The 23,801-nt window shown below is 36.9% G+C and overlaps 1 protein-coding gene across 4 annotated transcripts in view; it reads right to left on the bottom strand.

Annotated features, from left to right (window-relative positions):
- Positions 1-226: 226 nt before the first annotated feature.
- LOC113110358 (unconventional myosin-XVIIIb-like) overlaps positions 227-23,801 on the bottom strand; it is a 49,460-nt gene continuing 25,885 nt past the window's right edge. The window contains exons 25-44 of one of the 4 annotated variants that reach the window (XR_003293122.1): positions 23,758-23,801; positions 22,846-22,951; positions 22,630-22,754; positions 21,345-21,499; positions 21,118-21,241; positions 19,757-19,957; positions 19,503-19,613; positions 19,298-19,402; positions 16,090-16,251; positions 14,900-15,013; positions 14,713-14,829; positions 14,047-14,130; positions 12,065-12,202; positions 11,807-11,992; positions 9,105-9,238; positions 8,094-8,135; positions 4,841-5,011; positions 1,515-2,449; positions 672-874; positions 227-621 (exon numbers count right to left, since the gene is read on the bottom strand). The exon at positions 23,758-23,801 is cut by the window's right edge and continues 76 nt beyond it. Coding sequence is in view for 3 of the 4 variants with exons in the window: in XM_026274533.1 (XP_026130318.1) it covers positions 1,528-2,449; positions 4,841-5,011; positions 8,094-8,135; positions 9,105-9,238; positions 11,807-11,992; positions 12,065-12,202; positions 14,047-14,130; positions 14,713-14,829; positions 14,900-15,013; positions 16,090-16,251; positions 19,298-19,402; positions 19,503-19,613; positions 19,757-19,957; positions 21,118-21,241; positions 21,345-21,499; positions 22,630-22,754; positions 22,846-22,951; positions 23,758-23,801 (3,041 nt within the window). In the remaining variant the exon portion in view is untranslated. Of the gene's footprint in view, positions 875-1,514; positions 2,450-4,840; positions 5,012-8,093; positions 8,136-9,104; positions 9,239-11,806; positions 11,993-12,064; positions 12,203-14,046; positions 14,131-14,712; positions 14,830-14,899; positions 15,014-16,089; positions 16,252-19,297; positions 19,403-19,502; positions 19,614-19,756; positions 19,958-21,117; positions 21,242-21,344; positions 21,500-22,629; positions 22,755-22,845; positions 22,952-23,757 lie in introns of all 4 variants that reach the window. The other 3 variants (XM_026274533.1, XM_026274534.1, XM_026274536.1) reach the window with 3 other exon arrangements.

Raw genomic sequence — 23,801 nt, 5'->3', positions numbered from 1 at the left:
GTCTAATAAATTAAGCACTGTATGTTTTTCATAGCATTCATCTGGCACATTTGTTTTAAGGACATTGGGCAGAATGTGGAATAGTTTGTTTTTGTCAGTAAAATTAAAATAAAGTAGGGGTTTAAAATTTCACATTTCTGATTTTATAACCTCCAAAATTGGCCTCTTTAACTTCCATTTTCAGTGCCTCATTGCAACTGTAAGGAAAGACAGTCAAAATGTATTCGTTGTGATATCCAACATTTATGCAATTTAGTATAACTGAACTTGGAATATTCCTTAAGCTTGTTTATGCTTACCAAGCACATTAAATTATGAAGCATTTGGATACTGTTTAGCAGCTTCTAATTCTGCTCTGGCAATTAAATACAAACTGGTACAAACCATTCCTAGGCAAATAAGTCTAGGTTAATTCGATTGCAGAAACCAGGTCAGTCTCAATTATTATGGAGAGCCTCTGCTTTGTAAGCACAATCACTCCTTTGTAAAATGGCTCTATTTCAGTTGTTTTCCTCTGTGAGCGTAATGCTATTCCTCTCCTTTGAAAGGTCGAAGCAAATACCAATGATTCTGCTCGACGTTTTTATTTACATCTGTTGGAGTTCAACAAATTTGCACTGACTGCTGAGAGGGAAAGCGAGCGCTCGCTGGTCAAGACTCATTTCCCTGACCTGAAGCACCCGCGGGTATCAGCGCGGCTCGAATAAAGGGCATGTTTACAGTGAGAATTTTAGGAATATCATGCATTCACTTAAACATCTTTATTTATGTGTACAAACAGTGCTCAAAATAAATCCTCAGTGTATTTGTGCTTCCAGTTAAATGTGCCTCAATGCATTCTGGACGGAGTCAGTTCTCCATGTCTTCATCTATTCTGTCAGGGGAAAGAAAAAAAAGAGAGAGACTAAATGATTCACATCCTTTCACAATTCAATTTAATTTTATGTTGCTCATTTTTATTTTCTTTTGTCATTTAAAGGGGTCATACACTTTTATTTATTTTTTTTATTCCAAAACTGTTTTCGTGACCATTTTCCATACTATCTTCTTTTCTTTGCAGCTGTGCCTTTAGTACATGTAAACATTCACTTTGCATACACTCTCATAAAAAGTACAAAAGCTGTCACTGTAGGGGGTACCATGTCAAAAGGTACACCTTTGTACCTAAAGAGTCGATACTGGTACCTTAAAGGTACTTCTGCTTCTCACAGTAAGGAAAAGACACTAGGTAATATCCTCCAATAATTATTCTTCTATAAAAGTGGTTAAACAACAGAAAATCCAACTTCCTTTTAAACACCAAAATGACGTTTGTGATGTGCAATGTATGGGTGATCAAATTATGCCTCTGACAATTCAAATCCATGGATTTCAGAATATCCCTGGATTTGGACTGGGAAGGTGTTTTGAGTTCTCAAAGTTTCAGTAGAAACTCAAAAGATTAAGGAAAATTAGGTTCCTCATGATATGACCCCCTTAAATGTAAAGCAGGCCAGTGCATTTTTAAGCTTAACCTCATTGAGTCTTCTAGTCGACTTCTGCTTTTTTGAGGTACTTCTTCATGACCGAGTTGACGTCCTCGCTGCCCTCGGCTTCCAGCCTCTCTCCTTGAGGCCCACGGCGCTTCTGAGATCCGCCAGAACTTGAAGAATCCGAGTCGGACTCCCTACGTGACGCTCTGGAGGGTGGCAACTCCCCAAAGTGAACACTGAGGGCTCGTCTCTGGCCTGTTCGGGAACTGCTAGATGCAAGGCTGCTGGTGGACTGCGCTCGTCGGATGGCTGGGAGAATGTCTGAGCCGGTGTCCCCTGCATCGACTACGTCCCTCTCCTTGTCTTGATTCCCGAGGAGTCTGCGATTCTGGAATACAAGTGGTTCATTTCCCAATTGTGACTCTCCCGTTTCTGCTACCAGGCCACCGAGTAGACGACGTCGGATTGGTTGATAGGTGCCAAGAGGAGGCATGGCTTTCGAGCTGGGTTCCTCCTCACCTTCCTCAGGGATGGCCAGGTTGGATAAGTGGCGGCGGGAACTTGTGGTGGATGTCACGGATGCGAGGGAGTCACAGGAGCTGAAGCGGTTCATCTTTCCTGTGGTGGTTGTGGTGGTGGAGGATGTTGGCCCTGACTCGGATAGGGAGCGGAAGCTGGAGGCACGAGGCAGGTGCGGACTGGGAGGTTTCAGTATGCCAGGTCGAGGCAGGTCCTCCAGACCCTCCTCTGCTTCTAGAGACAGTGCTGAGGACCTACGGCGTAGCGTGGAGGCTCCAGTTGTCTGATAGATGGGGAGGGACACTGTGCTCCCCTCGCCCACCTCCGAGCCTCTTTCCCACCCAGCGCGCTTCTTCCTCAGACCCTCCAGGAGCTCAGATAGGGCTGTGGATGACGATGCTCTGCCAAGACCACTGGAACTTTCTTTGATGTCTTCATCAAGGTCTTGTGTGCAAGATCTGTCATAGGGAATAAACGGCAAATAATAACAGTGAATATAAACTGAACGATGGTTATTAAATCATCATTTACCCACCCTTGTGTCGTTCCAAACCCATATGGTTTTCTTGCTCCCATGGAGCACAAAAGGAGACATTTTCAATTATCTGACATATCAAGACATGACTAATCATCATCAATGTCAATCCTCACTAGGGTTGCAAAGGGCAGGAACAATTCCAGTGCATTATAAATAAAAATAAAAAATCCTGGAAAGTTTCCAAAATTTCTGCAATGTTTCCTAGATTTTCCACCTTTTTGCAACTCTAATCCTCACATAGTCTCGGCCTCAGATGTCATGGTCACACTTTGTTTGTTAAGTGTCTGATGCATAAGGCGCAAAAAAAAGTCTACAGGCTTTTTGAGATTATCCAGTCTTTTAACATCCACCAGTAAATAAAGCCATGTTTAACAAGACTGTGGCATATAAGCATAATAAGCAACATAAGCAAATACTGTAGTTACTAGATTTCAAAAGTTGGTGTAATCCAATGTTTAGTTGCTTGTTTCTAATTCAGATTGTGCGTTACACTTTATTTCTTGTAACTGCAGCAGGTCGCATCAAATTACAGCACTGAATAACTCATTCCAAATATTGGAGGAAACCGAATGAGCTCCTGCAGGAAAAGTACATGATTCCAAGCTGCCCAAAATATGATAAATCTTTACTTTAAGCTTCAAGCTGATGCATTAGTGTAATGGCTTGTCTTTGGACTCTTTTACAGATATGTGTGTGAGAGACTCCACAATTACACAATTACTTTCAGTTAACGGTCATATCTTATCTGTAAATGTAACATTCAAGGAAGACTTTAAATTTTTGCATGAAGGCCTGCCCTGACAGTCTGCGTTAAATTGAAGTCTACTGAAAGAATGGTGTGTGCGTTAAAGGGAGACCATATTCAGCGCAAAAACAATTGTGCCGAAATATCTGGTGTTTAACATTTTATATTTAGGCTTAAAAATCAACATGCAATGCAAGTAATTTATGAGAGTAGGAACTGTGAAGGGAAAGCAGCGTGTATTTGAATGTAAATATCAGACGCTTTTACAAAATAAAAAAACTACAGTAAGAGGAGACTTACTGTAATCAGTGCATGCGACGTGTTCCTGCAGAGCACTACTGTGATTTTATTCGTCTTTATTTTTTATGTTTTTAATTCAAGATTTAAATTGATTTTAAAGTTTTTGACCAATTTTGTAAGGTTTTGTATTGGTAAGACCTCTAATATGTGTAAGCTTTTTAGTAATAGTAGTAAACTATTTTTAATGCTATAATATAATTATTGCTGTTATCTGTTAAAGGCAGGGAAAAATTGTCAAGTGCTTTATAGTTTTTTTTTTTTTTAATTCAGATACCCAATTAGTCAAAAAGTACATAATGCCAGCAAGCACATGAGCTGTTATCAAAGGCAAAGGAGGCCATTTTTGTTATTATGTGAATAAATACTATTTAGATGTTTCAGTATTTTATTTTTCCATAAATTACAATAACATTTTTAGAATAATTAATTTTTTTGTCAGATTCTTAAAATATTTGTGTTTTGTCTTATGACAGGTGGTCTAATAAATTAAGCACTGTATGTTTTTCATAACATTCATCTGGCACATTTGTTTTAATAAGCAACATAAGCAAATACTGTAGTTACTAGATTTCAAAAGTTGGTGTAATCCAATGTTTAGTTGCTTGTTTCTAATTCAGATTGTGCGTTACACTTTATTTCTTGTAACTGCAGCAGGTCGCATCAAATTACAGCACTGAATAACTCAACACTTTATTTCAATAGTCCATTTAAGATATTCTACTAACTATAAGTGACAGTTATGAATTCATGTTGGTTGACCATTGTAAAGTATTAGCAGATATTAACGTAACTGCAAAGTTACTTATAGTTAGTAGAATGTCCTAAAGTGGACTATCAAAATGGTGTGGTTGTTGCGTGATTGTTGCATCATTATTTGCTTTAACATTGATGCCGATCTTGATCGAATCACATATGTTTGCACGAAGATCTGTTATCATAATGATATTAACCCACCCCCAAACAAAACAACACAAGTCTACTTCATATGTATGTCTAAGGTAGCTCCACAGACCACAATGCAACACGATTATGATGCCATTGCAGATCTCGGTTAATTTATCCTCACCAAAGGGCATAAAAAAAAAAATAACTGGAATGCATCTATAAAGTCTAGACCTTATGCTTAATCTCCATTTGTGATTCACAAAAGCCATGCTGGCTAAAAATGACTACTTACCTACTACTTACCTTTGACCTGGTTGTGTTACCTTGTTTATTGATGCACACTCATGCTTATTGATTACCAATCATCTTTTGCTATGTTACCTGAAACTGTAGGTGCTCATGGTGTCGGTTACAGACTGGCGGCCGGAGCTGCTTCCAGCGTAAGAAGAAGTTCTGCCTCCTTGTCCTCCTCGCGGTACACCTGCCCACTGACGGATCCCTTCGCCGACGTCTTCAGTACCCACACTGGATCCAACGCTGGACATGGTGTCGCTGAAATTCAAACCCCATGTTAGTTTGAAAATCATGTTTTCATTGGAAAGATTAACAGCTTGGCAACGTGCTTTCACAGCGCAAGCAATCAAATAAATATAAGCCTATATCAATGCATACATGACCTACATGAGTACGATCATGCACATGGCTCAAGAGGAGATCTCTCGTCATGGGCGCTGTAACGCCACACATGGGGGTCATATTAGCTCTGATATCCTCATTGCTACCCAGCAGGCTATGGGTGTTCAGTGAGCTGTGAGTTCATTAGTCTTGGGAGTGCTGTCATTATCAGGGCTCGTAGGGGCATAACTCACTGATCCACAGCCTGTTTACAGACTGACTAAAGCGGTTTGCTTGAGATCCCAAAACATAAGCTCCATTCCAAGAGCTAGTGCGCTGCCTTGCTGCTTATTGCCTAAATAGGCAGCTATCTTCTTATTAAGCATCCTATTAAAAAATAAGTTTCTATAGGTTGGGGCTGGATGGTTGTAGCAATGCAATTGAACCACCAATTCGGGTTGCGTCTATGCATCTGGCAGCCCCTTTTATTTAAGTGATTTACATTGGATTCAATTATAAGTTTATGAATTCCTTGGGAATCTAACCCATGATCTTGGCATTGCTTCCACCATGCTCTACTGTCTGAAATGCACAGAAGTATAAGCTTATGGTGCTATGAAATAAGTTTTGCTAATACACACAACTGATTAATACTGATTAGTTTTGCATCATCATGTTGCTAAATGATGCAAGAGCTACTCTACCAAGCATAAATGTGCATTCATACAAATATTGGCTAAAATTAAATTTTGTTTTGCATTATTTCAGTACTGCATTAAATATATAGAGTGGAGATCAAAATGAGAGAACAAGCTATAATCTCCTAAATGTCAAGGTCACTGTTTAACCCTTTTTAAAGTTAACCTAACAGGAGTAGAAGGGCAGTTTTCAGGCATATCTCATAAATTAATTGTATTCTTGATTGAGATATTTGAAATAGAACTCTGATCAAAATTAGAGAACACTTAAGCCGGGCATACACTGTGCGATTTCGGCAAGGTACCAACTCACACTGTACGAATAGATCGCATGCGGAATAAACATGCTTTCCCAGGGATAAACGCACTGCTTTGGTGATATGCGATACACAATTCTGTGTGCTGAAAGGTAAAAAAACAAAAGCCAGGCAGGCAGCTGTAGCTCAGCAGGTATATCCTCCCAACTTTTCTCTCTGGCATTCCTGTCGTGGTAAGTTGACGATGACACGTCGAAAAGGTTGCTGCCATTACTCCACACTACACCGCCGTGACGCCATGGTTTCGTTCATGGTTTCGCGCGGAAAATGCGGAAAATCAGTTCGTAGCCCTGCTTCAATAGTGCAATACCTCACGAGAGGCGACCAAAATTTCCGAAAAGAGTCGCACGAGTCAGAATTCGGCTCAAAATCGGAAAAAAATCGTACTGTGTATGCCCAGCTTTACAGATACCTGGTACCTGGTACTAATTTCCTTAATTATATGACAAACCCTATTTGACTGCCAGTATTCCTCTACTTTTCACTGAGATTACAAGATGGCTAAAACCCTGCACCAGGAGGATGACCCTTTCATCCACTCTAAGTTAGAATATTGCAGGTTTACAATGACACTAATTCATTTAAGTCCCCCCAAAAAGGCTGGTCGTCTTTGTAAGACAAATGCACGAGAAGACAGGATAAGATAGAGACTCTCAATGGGGAATCGGTTTAACACTACAGCTGGAAATGCTTGCCACTTTTGTCAAATATGTTAGTAGTACAGTGGTATACCTACAGCTAATATTCCATCAAATTTTGAGTGACGAAGATAAACAATATTTCTGAAAAAATTAAGGGTTCATAGATTGCTTTCTAATTTTGATCTAAAACTGCATAGCATTCAGCTTACATTGCTTATTGCATTGCATTTTATGATTGAATTATTCATGGAAACGTGAACAAATTATAGTTCCTATCTTTTAGAAACTGCCTATGATGACTTAAAATGCTGGGCAGATCACTAGGTTTTGGAACAGAGCCATTGCATCAAAACCTATTCTAGCTTTAAGAAGCTCTTATTCAAATATACAAGAGTAAGGTAACAAAAATGTTAATTAGCTTGCATATGCCGTGGGTTCTCTCCTGCCCTGCTCTTCTAATTGGACTCACTACATTCGTACAGAGATTTAAGACCCAAAGCTCTGAGCAACTGCAACAGTTCATTTTATCCCCATTTTTTGCTCGCACAGACAACTGAAAGAGACGAGACGCGGGGGGTCTCGGCAAACGTGCATGCATTATTCAGAAGACAAAGCATATCACAGCTGGTGAACTTTTGTAGAAGGACTCTCTCACACAGAGGAAAGCTCCTTGCATTTAACAAAGCAAAGTGGCAGTGTGGGTATGTTGCGGTTTGCGTCTGACGAGTAGGTGTCTGTTCACTCTCGTCTGTCTTCATTCAGACGTGTGAAAGGAAGCCGTGACCTTACACAAGTCTACACACACTTACAGAACTGAGCAATAGGCTAAGCAGTCAACATCAGCAGCCAAATGCAGTGCTCGCCTATCCATCAACATTTGCCTGATGGCGAATTTTTAGACCAACAAGAGAAGGATGGTTATGCGTTAGAATCTGCCAACACCATTAAGCCATGGTTCACAAAGAGACGCCGTGCATTTATATGCAAAAAAGAAACCGTACTGCATAAAGCAGTGCATTTCTTCATGTCGCAACAGACGTTAATGTATGTTATGCAACTATAGAGCTGGACAATATAGGGAATACATTTGCAATAATATATATGAAAAAATAGTTAAAATAATATTTTAAAAAATCGTTTTTACTTATTAGAATGTTTGACTAATATATCCCAAAAATTTGATATCTGTGAAAGCCTAAAAAAATGTAAATAATAATTCTACATCGTCCAGTCCTATATGCAGCCACTGGCCTACTTTGAAGCCTGCATTCATCTGATTTGCTCATTCCCAAATGCAGAACATAGAAAATGAACACGGATACATGGGAGAGAACAACAACAGGATATGGGGTGGAGTGCTTACAGATCTTTCCTTCTAGAGAAGGACTCCACAGCCGTCTGCACACTGTGTGAAGAGGGAGACGCAGTCAGAGACACACAGGAGTGGAGCGCATAACTAAAGTGGTTGGGGTACGAGCAAAGCAAGCATATCGAATTTTCAGTCTAAGAAGTCTGGCACAGAAGATCAAAGTCTTGAACTCTGATACATCGGACTGCATTTCACTATGGGTGTTGATGGAGGAAGGCATTATTGAAGTGTTTGTAGTAGGAAAGTGTAGCCTTGATTTTGCACAGTGAGAAGGATCTCTTCACTTTTCAGCTCAACTGATAAAGAATGAAAGCAATTACAAAGTAACAGCAAGAAGTAAAACTTATCTTACCCAAAGGGAAGAAAACAGTATCTATCTAATCTTTTCTTCCCTTTAGGTTTTGAAGTCAATAAAAAGTGTTACTTCTAAAAACTGTGGATGGAGTTGAGTTTGCTGAAAAATAAATAACATTAAAATAAAAAAAATTAAATGCATAATAAGCAAACCTAACGCTACTGAAATAAAGTCATGAAGTTAGATTTGATTAAAAAAAAAACTAAATAATATAAAAAAAACAAAAAACAAGATAAATTAAAATAAAGCAACTCCAAAAAAATGATCAATTGTACAGTTAGATAAAACAAAAACAAACAAAAAAACCTGAATAACCCTGAAGTTAATTTTATAAAATAAAACAAAATGGAAGAAAATAACATGATAAAAAAAACAAGATAAAATGAAACAACCTAAATATAAAATGTTACTGGGGAAAAAAATGCAACCCCAAACCCCTCCACCACCAAAATAAAATAAAATAAAATAAAATAAAGCAAAATAAATAAATGTATGATGATACTTCGAAATGATTTGGAACGAACCAATCACTATTTAGATTGTATAGTATACAAACTGGTGTGCAGACGATTTGCCCTTGCTATGCTAGACTGAGGAACACAAACAAAAAAAGGAAATGGAAAAGGTCAGGCGCACGTCACTAGTAATACCTTTCTGTATCACTTTCATCACTGGACTCCACCTCCTCCAGCGCGGCTTGTAGATCAACGATTCGCCGGATCGATGTCTCCAGATCAGCTTGCAGGGTCTGTCTGACTGCACTAAGCTCTTCCACTTGCATTTCCTGGAAACAGATAAGACCAGATCAAATCAGATAACCTGTGATGGTCACGCTGGAGGGAAATAAAACCCCTGCATCACGATGAGAGAAATCAGTACCCAAGAGTTTCATCTCAAAATGTGCCCAATTAATTAACAGCTTGCTAAGCCTAGCATCGTTATTAAACCTGATTAAAATGAAGATGTTACGAAAATGAAGCATTCAAAGTTATTTTTATCCTTTTAACAACTGAAGATAGTTTTGGTGAAATCCGAGAGCTCTCTGACCCTCCATAGAGACAAAAAGTATTCTCGTACATTCATACAATTACAGTTGAACCACTGATGTCCCACGGACTTGGTACCCTTCTGGACTGTTCTGAAGATGAATGAAGGTCTTACGGGTTTGGAAATGCAGTGAGGGTAAATAATTAAATATAATTGTGTATATATATATATATATATATATATATATATATATATATATTGTGACGAGTCAGCTGCCTCCTCCCTGATTGTCACCGGCACCCCGTCCTAAATCGCCGCCCTTCACCAGGCTCCCGACTGGAGTGGGTGTGTGAGAGGAGGGGCGCTGGACGAGTCAGGGCTGGCGGCGTGTGATGGGGCACACCTGAAGGAAGTGGAGCCTCATTACCGCCGCTGTTTAAAAGCCCAACGCGCCTCTCCTCAGGGGACCGGTCTCTTCCCCGTGCATGCACACTGGTGTCCTCGTGGGTCCAGGAAGGGTGCGTTGAGGGACTCCCGCGCCACCAAGACGTGAGCTGCCGGACCCGCGATCCGGATGGGAACCGCACCCGTATACACGGCCGACGGGCCAGGATGCCGGGCCGTCCATCCCCTACCAGCGCCGCGGCCAACGAGAGAGACGCGGCCGCTAGGAGAAGCCGCCGCACCTCGCGCCCCGGACCAAGGAGGGGAGCGCGTGCGGCCGCCGGACTCCGCCCCTTGCCTGGACCCTTCCTTGATGAACACTGCCCGACCTACACAAATCCCGCAGCACGACGAGTACACCAGATTCCCTGTTATTTTGGACACTTTCCCCCTTTTGGCCACTTTTATTCCCTTTGTTTTATGATTTCTGTTAATAAAAGCCTCTCCGAGGCCTGACGCCACGCCCACTGTGTCTGTCTTGTGCTCCTCCCGTGACAATATATATATATATATACACACACACACACACACACACACACACATACACAATTCTATTTTATTATTTACCTTCACTGCATTTCTTATACACACACACACACACACACACATATATATATACACACACAATATAAAAAATTGTGCTGGCACTTCTAAGCTCTAGAATTGTAGTGAGTGTGTGTTCCTCCAAAACAGACTTAATAAAGCGCATGCATCCATAATAAAACATGCCTCACACAGCTGTGAATGATGGCTTCCTGTAGCGAATCCATGTGATTTTGTCTGAATTTTTTTTTTTTTTTAATTTAATAAACACTTTTCGCTCACTTCTGCTGATTGTCATGCATGCAATAAAAATCTAAATTACATTTTAATTAAATACATTTTTAAATTAAACTTAAAATACTTAATACTTAAACCTTAATTTATATATATCTATATCTATATATAATATAAATGTATTTTGAATCATTGTATTACTTCTGAAGTGCTTGTTTACTAAAGGACAATCCTGCGTTATTGATCGCCAGCTCTTGTTCATAGAATAATTTGATAATGAGCGCTGGAGAGCGACTGATTACACGATTCATTTTCCTCTTCCCTTCTTTGTTCGTCCCCAGTCTCTTGCTCTCCTGGACGAGCCGCCTCTGTCTGTCTATGATTAATTCCCATTGTCTCCTCAAGGTTATTGATACAACAAATCCCATTCCACTCCTCTCATCTCCATGACAACCACACCTTCGCTGTTGCCCCCTCCCTTTCATAACCAATAACCTGGAGAGCCTCAGCATGTGTGTGTGTCCTCGCATCGGAAAGAAACGCATCCCAGACTCCAGTCTTTGTGTATGCACCAGGCATCGCTAACACTGTAGCTAATATTCATAATACTGAATGCCTTTGACTCTCAGCACGCAGGTCAAATTGCATCACACGCCGGCAGGTGCTGTAATGCCGCAGGGCCTCTTCCTTTGTGTTAAATTCGGAATATTTACAGGTTTTTCAGGAGAGATCGGTGTATTCTCATGGGTAATAACGTGTCAGGCTTGTGGGCGGCCACTAAGGGAAAATGCACCAAGCAGCTGTACGTATGAATACATTAGTTATGAGGACAGTCGCTCAGAGTACCTTGGAGTCTCACAAAAGCAGCTCAATTTTAACATGCATTTTGACCCATACAATGCATTGTTGGATATTGCTACAAATATACAGTACACGTGCTACTTAAGACTGGATTTGTGCTCCAGGGTCACGTATATTAACAATAATAAAAGTGTAATTGCAATTGCACAAAAAAAAAAAAAAAAAAAAACATTTTAGGACTTCCATAGTAATGATAAACTTAATATCATAAAAATGAATAGTGAAGAATAATGTGTTGCTTCATCAGCTACATCAGAAAGGTGTGTGTGTGTGTGTCAGTCACCAGCTCCATGCGTCGACGGCTGCTCTCCTGTTCTCTGACGCTCAGGTCATCCATTTCCAGTTTCATATCCGCCAGTCTCTGCTGATAGTATCGGGAGTTCTCCCTCTCCCTGGCCTCGGCCTGGGCCGCCTGCTCCAGCTCCTCACCCAACCGCACCACACTGTCCCGCAGACGCAGAACCAGAACCTACACACACACACACATCGTAAAGATCCTCTCTGAGAAAGAGTATAAAGCTGTTAATGAGTCTGGACTGACCTCAAATCTCTTGACCTGTCCTCTCTGAAACTCCAATTTGTTCTCTAGATCACAGATACGAGCTTCTTGCTTGCTTACGATGCTGCGGGCCACGGTGGACGACTCTAGAAACTGCACACGTACTACGCTTGTTTGCAGCTGGGAAGATAAGCACTTCTGGGTTATGACCAAGCTTGTGAAACAAGCCACAGAATACAACAACATTTCTACTCCACATTCACAACGGTCTTCTATGGAGGAAGAGGAATGACTTAAGTATAAATAAATAAATGAATAAACACATGAATGCAGAAATAAATAAATGTATAAATGCATAAATAAATAAATGAAGAAATATATATATAGATAGAAATACATGGATAAATGAAGAAATAAATCAATAATTAAATGCTGAAATAAATAAATGTAAAAATTGAATGAATGAAGAAATACCACCAAATGCACCATTACCCATTTTCAAAAATCTTTCCATTTTTTTTTTTGCTTATTCATTCCATTAATTATTCACATTCACCCTGATTATTCAGTGGGGATATCGTTTAAGCCATGTTTCCTGTAATATTATTATGTCCATGTCTGAAATGTTTTTTCTAAAATCTGAGGTTTTAGTTTTGTAACCAAAACTGGATGAATTAATCCAGTTAATTAATCCACTAATCACACAAGCTCTCTCTCTCTTTTTCTCTGTGTGTCTCTGTCTCTCTCGCTCTCTTTCTAATAACTTCATTAATAACTGCATTAGAATGCTATCAATGGCTCAAGTCTCCATTACCAGCTTTAAAATCGATTACACACACACACACACACACACACACACACACACACATTTATACATATCCACACAAGTTAATAAATTATGTATATTAATAATCATACGATACAACGTTAATGTTCACAAACAAGATGTATTCACAAACATTAAATCAATGTTTAAATCATAAAAAAAAAAAATCCTGAAATTGTATTTATGCCATGATGGAAAATAGCAATAAATAAATATTCTGATGTTGCTTTATGGTCTTTTTAGGGGTAAATTATGTTTTATGAAGACATATTTCGGGTTACGGTGAACAGCAATCTATTGAAAATATCAGCAAAATAAAGGAAACGCCATTATTACAGTCTTTGATCAATTTTGACCCGCAAAACAAAAAAGTAAAAAAACAAAAAGTAAAAATACATAAATAAATGTAGTATAACACAAATTGTGCAAAAATAGCACAATTAAAAATAACATTTGACATTCATTCATGCATTATCTTCATTTATTAATTTCAGTTTTTAATTATATATTTATTTCTTCATTGCAGCATTTAATTATACATTGTTTCTATATTCCTTTCTTTATCAGTGTATTTCTACATTATTATTTATTCATTTTTGCATTTATTTATTTATTTATACTCAGTACTCAGTTCACACTTATCTTAAGTTTATAACTTTTCTCAAAATTCTTAATTTACATTTCGTAATTTAGATTTTTTTTTTCCACTTTAGGGTTACTAACATTTTGTAAATTTCTTGATAAAAAAGTTATTAACTCGTAATTGTGAATTTGCATCTCACAATTATGACTTTTCACAGAATTCTAAGTTTACATCTAGTATTTAAAAAAACAAAAATCCTGTGAATTCTGTTTATATTACACAGTTCTGACGTTTTTCTTGCAATTGCGTGTTTGAATTAATGTAAAGATTAAATGTTTGATTAATGTAAAGATTGTTAGATTAAAAGCACTATTATTCTATATATATATATATATTATTTTTTTCTATAGTGAAACAAGCTTGTTTTACTTCTGATGGCGTTCTTAACTATTTTGCATTATTTCACGTTACTGCTTAAAAGTAGGAAATTTACTAACAGGAGCGCAGTACATAGTTGTAGTAAACTGTGAGTCGGCCCATGTTACAGTAGTATGTTGAACGTGTGAATGGACATCTAATGCCTCGCTCATCTAGATCTCAGTGTGTCTGTCTCACCTCCTCCTGAAGGGTCTGTCTCTGTTTCTTCAGCTCCTCCATTTCAGCCTGAAGCTCTCGGATCTGAGAGATATCACTGGAAGACTGGGATAAACAAACATGTTTGGTTGGCTTCGGGATATTTTACATAACCTCACGCACATCAGTGCTGGAGCAACTACTTTGAAAATGTTTGTCAAGATAGTTAGAAATATTAAATGAATGCAACTACAACTCCTTTCATAGTCTGAATCCAAATCTAATGGGATCAAACCAAATAAAATCTCACTGGATAGTCTTAAATTCTTCTATTTACTTATTTATTTTCTTTATTTTTATAGCCAATAACCTCAGTAATTTAAATGTTTATTTTGCTATAAAAATGAAACATCTAATGATGTTGCCCAAGGACTGGAAACACTATTAAGTGATGACTCAAGTGAAAGGATAAACCTTTTTTTCACCAGTTGAAATGAAGCATCCGTTTAGCAAAATGAATCACCGATTTACTCAAATGAATCAGACTTGAGAGCGAGGATGTTTTAGGAGCGTGTGCAATGCAATGTGACTAATGAGAGCATTTTTGTCACGCTTCCTGACTGTGTGATGGGGAAAAAACAGCTGGTTATTGGAAAAGCTGCACTATTTTGAAAACAGCTCCCCGAGAGTGATGTGACTCCAGCAGACCTGAGCGATGAGGGCTTTGTGCTTCTTCATGAGCTCGTTCAGATCCTCCTGGTCTTCCTCCAGCCTCTTCATCAGGTCCGTCCTCTCGTAGCGGAGCTGAGCCAGCTGTTCATCCACCTGAGACAACAGACAGAGGTAAACCCGAGCTCAGCCCTTTGCTCCTCTCACTTCATGTCTCGGGCCTCACCAGGCTCTTCTGCTTGCAGATGCTCTCCAGTTCGATCTGAGCGTTTTCCAGCTCTGCAGCCAGCGTCTTCTGTGCGCTTTCAGACTCCAACCGTCTGGCTTCACTGTCTTCCAGCTAGAATACACATAGACAAATGTCAAATAAAGGGGAACTACAGAAATATAGACCACTGATGGCTGTAGGACAATATCAGCATAAATCTTTATTATTTTTTAGATGACTTTGTATTGACAAATTAATATGCAAACTTACACTACCGCCAAAAAATGATGAATAATCGAGTTCTTGAAACAAGTCTCTTCTGCTCAGCAAGGCAGCATTAATTTGAAAAATAAATAATGCAGTAAAAACAGGAGTATTGCTAAATATTGTTTCGTTTTAAAATAATAGGTTTCTTTTTTAATAAATGTAGTGTATTCCTTTGACGCAAAAGAAGAAATCCTTCTAAAATGCTGATTTGCTGCTTATGAGACATTTGTTGTTATCAGTGTTGAAAAAAGTATTATTATTATCTTTTTATTTTTATTTCCACCAGCGAACCCTCTTAGGCTGTTTTAGGCAGGTGTTTTTCACCAGGGAAATGCTAGCACTATTTTAATCCGTGTCTAAACTGTGTTCTAATTGGTCGGTTGTGTATTAATCTTAACTGTCAATCAACCTGTAAAGCAATAAAGGTGATTTGACCCATTAATCTTCAAAAAATAAACATAGGCCAAAATGTAATCAAGTAAGCAGACATCACAGCTGCTGAAGGGACATGTCTGACATGATAATGAAGCAATAAGGATTTATGAAACCTAGAACGTTTCTATACTTTTGGAGGGCACTGAACATGTACAAGCACTAGTTTTGTTTAAATACTGTTAAAGGTTAGTTGAAATTTGCTGTCAACTTTTATTTCATCATATTAAGTGACATTTTATAGGTTAAGATGCTTTACTAACTTGCTAGGGTTGTGTGAGATGAACCTTGATTAACTGCATTTACAAAATTAATTTGTTTTAATTATTTAATTTTGGCTTTTTAATGGATGATTGAGATGTACAGAAAACAGAATGGTCAATACTGAATACTTTTTTTTTAATATAATTATACCGATACCGATAATCAGTATCGGCACCGATAATGCAAAGCTGTTTAAATCTGTGCGTTTGAGCCATGCTGTGTGGATTATGGGATGGCAGTGGCACCTGGCAGCGCAGTCTCTCCAGATGCTCCTTGGCACCGGGGTCGTGACCCTGCCCGGGCTGTTCAACGGTGGACAGCAGCAGCTGGGCATCATTGAGCAGGGCATGTGTGCGCTTCAGATCCCGCTTCAGCCTCTTCTCCACGTCAAAGTCTCTGTGGCCCACCTGAGACCAGAAAGAGAGATCTATATATCACACTGAAGCACAAACTGAAAGCCTTAACACTCACATTAAGAGAGAGAGAGACAGCTTTCCTGGATAATGGTGGTGACTTTTACACCATAGGAACTGAATAATGATGCTGGACATGTGAACACAACTCCTGCCTGTGGACAACTACAGTAAACCCCAGAAGCTCAAGAAATCATTATGACTTCAAATATGATCTGATTTCTGAAGAATGTGAATCTCAAATTAGTGCACGACAGATGTGAGCTTTTTAAGGGCCAATATACATATACAGAAATCAGGATGGTCAATAGCCATTATAATACAATACAATACAATACAATACAATACAATATAATATAATATAATATAATATAATATAATATAATATAATATAATATAATATAATATAATATAATATAATATAATATAATATAATATAATATAATATAATATAATAGACAGACAACATAATTTACTGTAAGACCAGCAATATGACTTATTAAATTTAATTAATGACAACATTTACTAAATATTATAAGAAAACAATGAATTTTTCTTATATTATTTTACATTATAAACAAGATTACCAGGACATCATACAAAATAAGATCAGCAACACATAGAAAAACCAAATTTTATATATTATATTAAATTATATTATATTTGATAATCAAATTATATTATATTTGTGACCTTGGAGCACAAAACCAGTCTTAAGTTGGTGGGGTATATTTTTAGCAATAGCCAAAAAAAAAAACGTTGTATGGGTGAAAATGATTGTTTTTTCTTTTATAAAGTAAAGTAAAGATCATGTTCCATAAAGATATTTTGTAAATGTATCAAAACGTAACACAAATATATCAAAACTTCATTTTTGGTTAGTAATATGCACTGGACAACATTTAAAGGTGATTTAAAGTATTTAGATTTTTTTGCATCCTCAGATTCCAGATTTTCAAATAGTTCTATCTTGGCCATATAATGTCAGATCCTAACAAACTATAGATCAATTTTCGAAATTTCGGTTTTGTGGTTCAGGGTCACATATAAGAACAGCAACATGATTCATTAAATGTATTAAATGGTTATAATTACTTAATATTATACTAATGAATCATCCTTCTATTCTATTCTATTCTATAGTATATACTGTAATAATATTAGATACAGAGAGAAAATCAATATCCACAATAAGTCCAGCAATATGTATTAAAAACATTATTCATTAAATTTCATGAATGGCCGGAAAATCTTGAAATCTGAAGTAATGCTCAAGGAAATAAGTGATATGTTGGGAAGGTTGGGTTGGCAGTGAATGCACATGCTCTGGAAAATCAATTCATGCCTGAAAACCAGGTGCTTACCACATCCTCTTACTGAATACCAAGCTCATTTTGAGCAGCAGTGTTAACGTGCAGCTCGGGTCATAAACTGAGGTTGTTTTTAACAGCAGCAGACGAGTAGCTTCATCATATCGATCTTGGTAGTGATCACGCGTCCAGAGCACAGTTACATTACAGAGCTCACGACATCCTGAGGGCAGGACATTCAGGTCGAACGCGTGTACAGTATCTCTAAAGTGTGTAGCTGAGTTTAGCTCAGGACACACGAGTGAGAACACGTCTAATGGTAAAAGAATCCCATTATGTAAAGACTGCATAAATGTTATGAACATAAAACAATGTCAATGGAATGCCCTTATGATATTTATAGCTGATAAAAGTTCTCACAGTGTTCAAACATTTCATTTTTATGTTTGATAGGTTCTGACTGCAGTTGAAAGAACATCCTTCTAAATAAAGGAACTTGAAAATTAAGGAATAAAGTTTCCAATCATTTCTCTCATGTTCAAATAATGTAGATAAAGCAGTATTTTGTACTTTCAATAATAAATGAACAATTTGAATGTCGAAATCATTAGAGCATATCTTCCAAAATACAAAAACAAATCCTAATTTTTATATTTTAGAAATATTAATAATGAAAAACCATATTAAAATCATATATATATATATATATATATATATATATATAAACATATACACATACATATATATATATATATATATATATATATATATATATATATATATATATATATATAATTTTTAATCCTAATTTTTATATTTTAGAAATATTAATAATGAAAAACCATATTAAAATCATATATATATATATATATATATATATATATATATGTATATATATATATATATATATATATATATATATACATATATATATATATATATATATATACATATATATATATATATATATATACATATATATATATATATATATATATACATATATATATATATATATATATATATATATATATATATATATATATATATATATATATATATATATATATATAAAATGATCAAATATATAAATTAAGGCGAGTGAAACAAGTATTTTAAGTTTAATTTATATACACACACACACACACACACACAAGCATACATGTGACTTTCCTTCTTGTTTGACCCTGTCCTCATTTTTAGCATCCAGTCACTTGCTGAAGGATAAAACTAAGCCCTGCCCTGCATTTCTTCTCTGATGTATGTACCATTTTAGAAGTGAAATTAGATAACTAATATAATTTCATGCATTCAAATGAAGTTGAAAATGTTTGCTGAGCTTTAATATTCCTACAAACAAACTGTAATGAAGAGCACTGACAGATGAGGGGAGAGCTGGGCTCTTAGTCTGGTCTGTAGTGCTCTTATATCAGTACAGAGAGGAACATGACAGCTTTACAGATCCTCATAAGCCCTGATGCGACTAGAACTCTGTGATCTATCAAGCAGCGCGTCTAACCAAATGACCCACATACTGTAGTTAATACATTTCATGCCTGGAATGCTATGAAACTTACAGCGGTTGTTAACAGTGTGTGCAAGCAAATGTTTCAAATCGAATAACATATTATACAATATAATATAATATAATGTTTATATTTTTAATATATAGCTTTGTATAACCTTGTATAATGTATAACCTTTGTATAGGTTTTGTGTGTGTGTGTTACCTGTTCACACAGTGTGGCAATCAGCCCCTCTAAGTCATGCTTCTCGTGAACCACCATCTGTTTTTCCTCGTATTCCTGTTCCAGTTGCATCTCCAGCTGTCGGAGCTGCACACACACACACACACACACACACACAGAGGAAAGGATTTTTGAGACATGGTTGTAAGGTGGTCTGTCGAGCTGTAATTCATTCTGCGTCCCTCACCCGTCTCTGTGAGGACTTTTGCACGTCCTCCAGTTCCTCTTCCTTGTCTTCCAGCTCCTTCTGGTGGATCTGCTTCATCCTCTCCATCTCCATCTCAAAGCGAAGGTGCATCTGTGCAGAACAGAGTTCAGATGGCCTGTTTGTGTTACTGCGTCTTTAAGACGTATGTAAATGTGGGAGGTCACATGTTAATGTGCTTATGGTTATTATGTCACAACCTTTTCAATAGGTCAAATGTTCTTGCATTACTGTACCTGCTCCTGCTGTTTGATTCTGGCAGTCATCTGGCTGATCTCCTCCGAGCGCTCCTTGTCTCTGGTCTCCAGCTCACGGAGCTTCTTCTTCAGTTCAGGGATGGAGTCGGAGGTGAGGTGGAGCGGGATGCTCAGGTCACGGATCTGAGCACATAGTTCCTCCTTCTGCTGCTGCAGGTGCGTGACCTCCACCTGACTCTCCTGAAACACACAAACATAATCATACACACATCATGGAAAAGTAAATACACAAATACATCAACTGCATAATGTGCAGGAGCAAAAACACATACAAGACAAACATCAATTGTATTGAACAAATATTACACACACAAAATCACAAACAAATAAAAATACAAACAACGTCAACACAAACAACACACATAAACATGCATGCTTATACACACACATACATACACAAACAATTATACAAACAAGCTTGTCATAAACAAAAACTGAAAAGCAAATATACATGGCACAAACACAATGATGCACACATCATACAAACAAGCTCAAATGCAAAAACATACATAACAATAATAAACAAACGTAAAAGCAAATACACACAAACTTGAGCAAAAATATACAAAAACAATCACAATGCAAAACCACAAAAAACAATAAACAAAAATACACACAACAATGCACAAAAAAAACCAGACACATACACACATAAAAAAGTAATCACCACAACAGGTCACAAACATATATAAATACACACAACAGCGAAAACTAAACACACACGATAAATGCATAAAAACTGAAATTCACAAACACACAAGTTTTACACACACAAAAACACAATTATGGAAACAAGAACAAATGCATAAACACAAAGCAATCAAACACACACACACACACACACAAAGTACACACACACAAAATCAAATGCACACATGCAAAAATTGCACAATGATTCAAAAATACAATCACAGACACATAGCCATACATAAACACATACATATTCAGATGTATACAAACACCCAAACAGAGCGCATAAACACACCAACATATACACACGTAACGCACCAAAATCAAACAATTACGATCATAAATACACACCACCAAAAACACATAGAGTCATCCGAATAGATAAAAGATCGTAATGTAGATATAAATGCGTTCATGTGTATTTCCCATGTATTGACCACTGACCTCTATCAAAGCAGTATAAACTTGACACATTCATTCATTCCAATGATACTGTATAGTTATATAATCTGATGTATTCAAAGCAGAACTTTTCTCCTCTGCATATTTGGGATCTCTGGGGACTCGTTCAGTTTACTGACAGAGGACACCCGGAGTACAGGGGCACCATCACAGATGGTGGAGACTTGACCTTTGACCTCGGCCAGTACCTTAAGTGTCTTGCGAAGGGTGAAGATCTCTGCACCGAGGGTGGTATTCTCCTGGATGGCTCTCTCCTTCTGCTCCCTCTCATTATCAGCCTGTTCCAGTGCCTGGGTCAGTTCACTGTCAAACCTACACACACACACACAGGCCAGACAGGGCTTGAGAATGCATATTCAAGCAAGCAGTGAGCGTGGCACTGAATAATAATATATTATATGCAAATGAGACAGACCTCCTCTGTTTCCTTTCCAGCTCGTGAGCGCGGCCCTGCAGGCTGTCTGTCAGCACACGGGCGTCCTGAAGGTCAGAGGTCAATCGCCGGCTGTAACGTTTTAGCTCTGTCACTGAGCGTTTGGACTGATCCAGCTGAGACTGCAGTTCCTGGACCTGCCACACGGAGGAGACAGAGAGACAAAGAACATCTGTGATATTTTATATCTGAGCTCTTAATTTATTCAGTATTTCATTCTCTGCATAATTAACCAAACATGATTGATCATTCATGTATATAGACTTGGTCAGTGTTAAATAAATGGCATACATTAGGGCTAGTCGTCAGAAGAACTGTATGCATTTGAGTCCAGTTTCATAAATGCTTGTGTTCTCTTAACAGTAGCTTAGCCTTCAATTTAAACATTTTTTTTTGTGAATTAATAATAATAAATAATGCTGTATTTCGCTAATTTTTTTTTAATCGATTTATTTTAAACTCATATTTTATTATAAAAAAAACACACACACACACACTAACATATCTCTTATGCTTTTTTATCTATAAAATAAAAGTTAATTACATTTTATTATTTATGTATTTTACATTTTTGTTGCTTCAGGAACTGTGATTTTATAATTTCATAATTGTATATTTTATTCAAAACCCTTTATATTCTATAATGCACAATAAATTACTGATAAGACAGATTTTTAACTGTAGATAATTAATAATAAAAAATTATAAAAGTAATGTCAATGAACAAATTGTACCTTATATTATGTGACAACATTCCCCACTGCATGTTAAATTAGCTGTATATTTTTCCTGACCAAAAATGAAAGAAATATAGATTTGTGTGTGTGTGTGTGTGTGTGTGAGTGGTGAAGACCTCTATTTGTTTTGTATTGTATACAAAATCTGACTTTAGTGTTATTTTATTAATAATTAAATACTATAAAATTAAAAATTTAATGAAAAATAATTAAATAATTAATACATTTAAAATAAAATTATAACTTGAACTAGCTTTCTTTTTTTCAGTTTTCATTTAAATTTTAGTCTAAGTTTTCGTAGTTTTGTTGTGCTTTTGTCATTATATATATATATAGCTTTATATTTATTTCAGGTTCAGTCATTTTACATCAACATAAACAAAAAACAATGTTGTTAGTTGCAAAAACAATATTTCTGAATATCATGTGATTATACTAAAGTTTTTATCTAATATGCATATTTTCTTTTAACTTCATTTCAATCACTGAAATGTTAATAGATGAAGTTAACTGTAAGAAAACATTAATACCTTTGAATCCAGTAGTTGACGGGCCTCTTTCTCACCCTCAAGTCTTTCCTCTGACTGACGCAGGCGCCTGCGCAGGAACTCCACCTCCGTCTGCGCACATTCCAGCTGCAGCTGCAGCTCACTTTCTGCGTGCACATGCAGGATTCACACACACCCACGCAAACAGTCATTATCTTTCTTCGCCAGCATGTTTGATTGCATCTAAGCCTGTCTTACCTGTCGCCACTCCGCTGAGAGCTTCTTTATTCTTGACTTTCTGTTTTTCTTCCTCTAACTGCCTCTCGAGGGCCTCCAAAGACACTTTACTCTGGTCCACACGACTCTGAGACACAGCACAGAATAAACACATGTGCCTGACGCCCACAATTCAACAGGAAACACAGCGGTGAGGTGTTCAGGACAATATGACAGGCTATTTGTGGAAAAGCATACTTATCATACTTTTTCTGCATTATACAAGCTTGTATAGTGTGCAAAATATGCACATTTTTATACGCATGGGATACAAATTATTATAAATTATTAGTACTTTATACCACGATGCCCTTTACTTGATCTTACATTTCTAGTGTTACATTTCTAGTGTCATTTCTGAACCAGCCACAGTTTTTATTGATTCATCGCTTTCTCGACTCATTATTTATTTGGACTGTGAGAACAAAAGGTCTTTATACACAAAGTAATTAAAAATACAAAATATCTTATGAAAAATATCTATCTATTCATTTAGTTAAACATGATGTACTAAACTAACGTAAAATGAATAAAAACTATATAGACAAAAAAAACTTCAAAAAAATTAACTAAAATAAAAATGCAAACAGAACATAAAAAAATAGACAGTAATAGTAAAAATTTTTTGATACTAAAACAACCCTGGGTTGAGCACATTGCATTGTGGGATGCAGTACTTTAGTATAGTATAGTACAGTATTTGGCATATCTATACTGTATAATCTGTCTATACTTATCTACACATTTATCTACATCTATATTTATCTAGTTATATAGATAGATTATGATATGGAGTAAATATACTATATGCAACCTATTATTTTTGGTATGTGTTATCTAAAAGCTTACCTAAAAGAAAGAGCACTATGGAGACAAATGATGGGTGGGCTGTACCTGCAGTTCCTTGTTCTCTTTGGCGAGGCGCAGTCTCTCTGTGC

Source organism: Carassius auratus, chromosome 10 (assembly GCF_003368295.1).
Source record: "Carassius auratus strain Wakin chromosome 10, ASM336829v1, whole genome shotgun sequence".
Taxonomy (NCBI): Eukaryota; Metazoa; Chordata; class Actinopteri; order Cypriniformes; family Cyprinidae; genus Carassius; species Carassius auratus.
The sequence above is the reverse complement of the archived record's forward strand: the minus strand, read 5'-3'. Positions and strand labels throughout refer to the sequence as shown.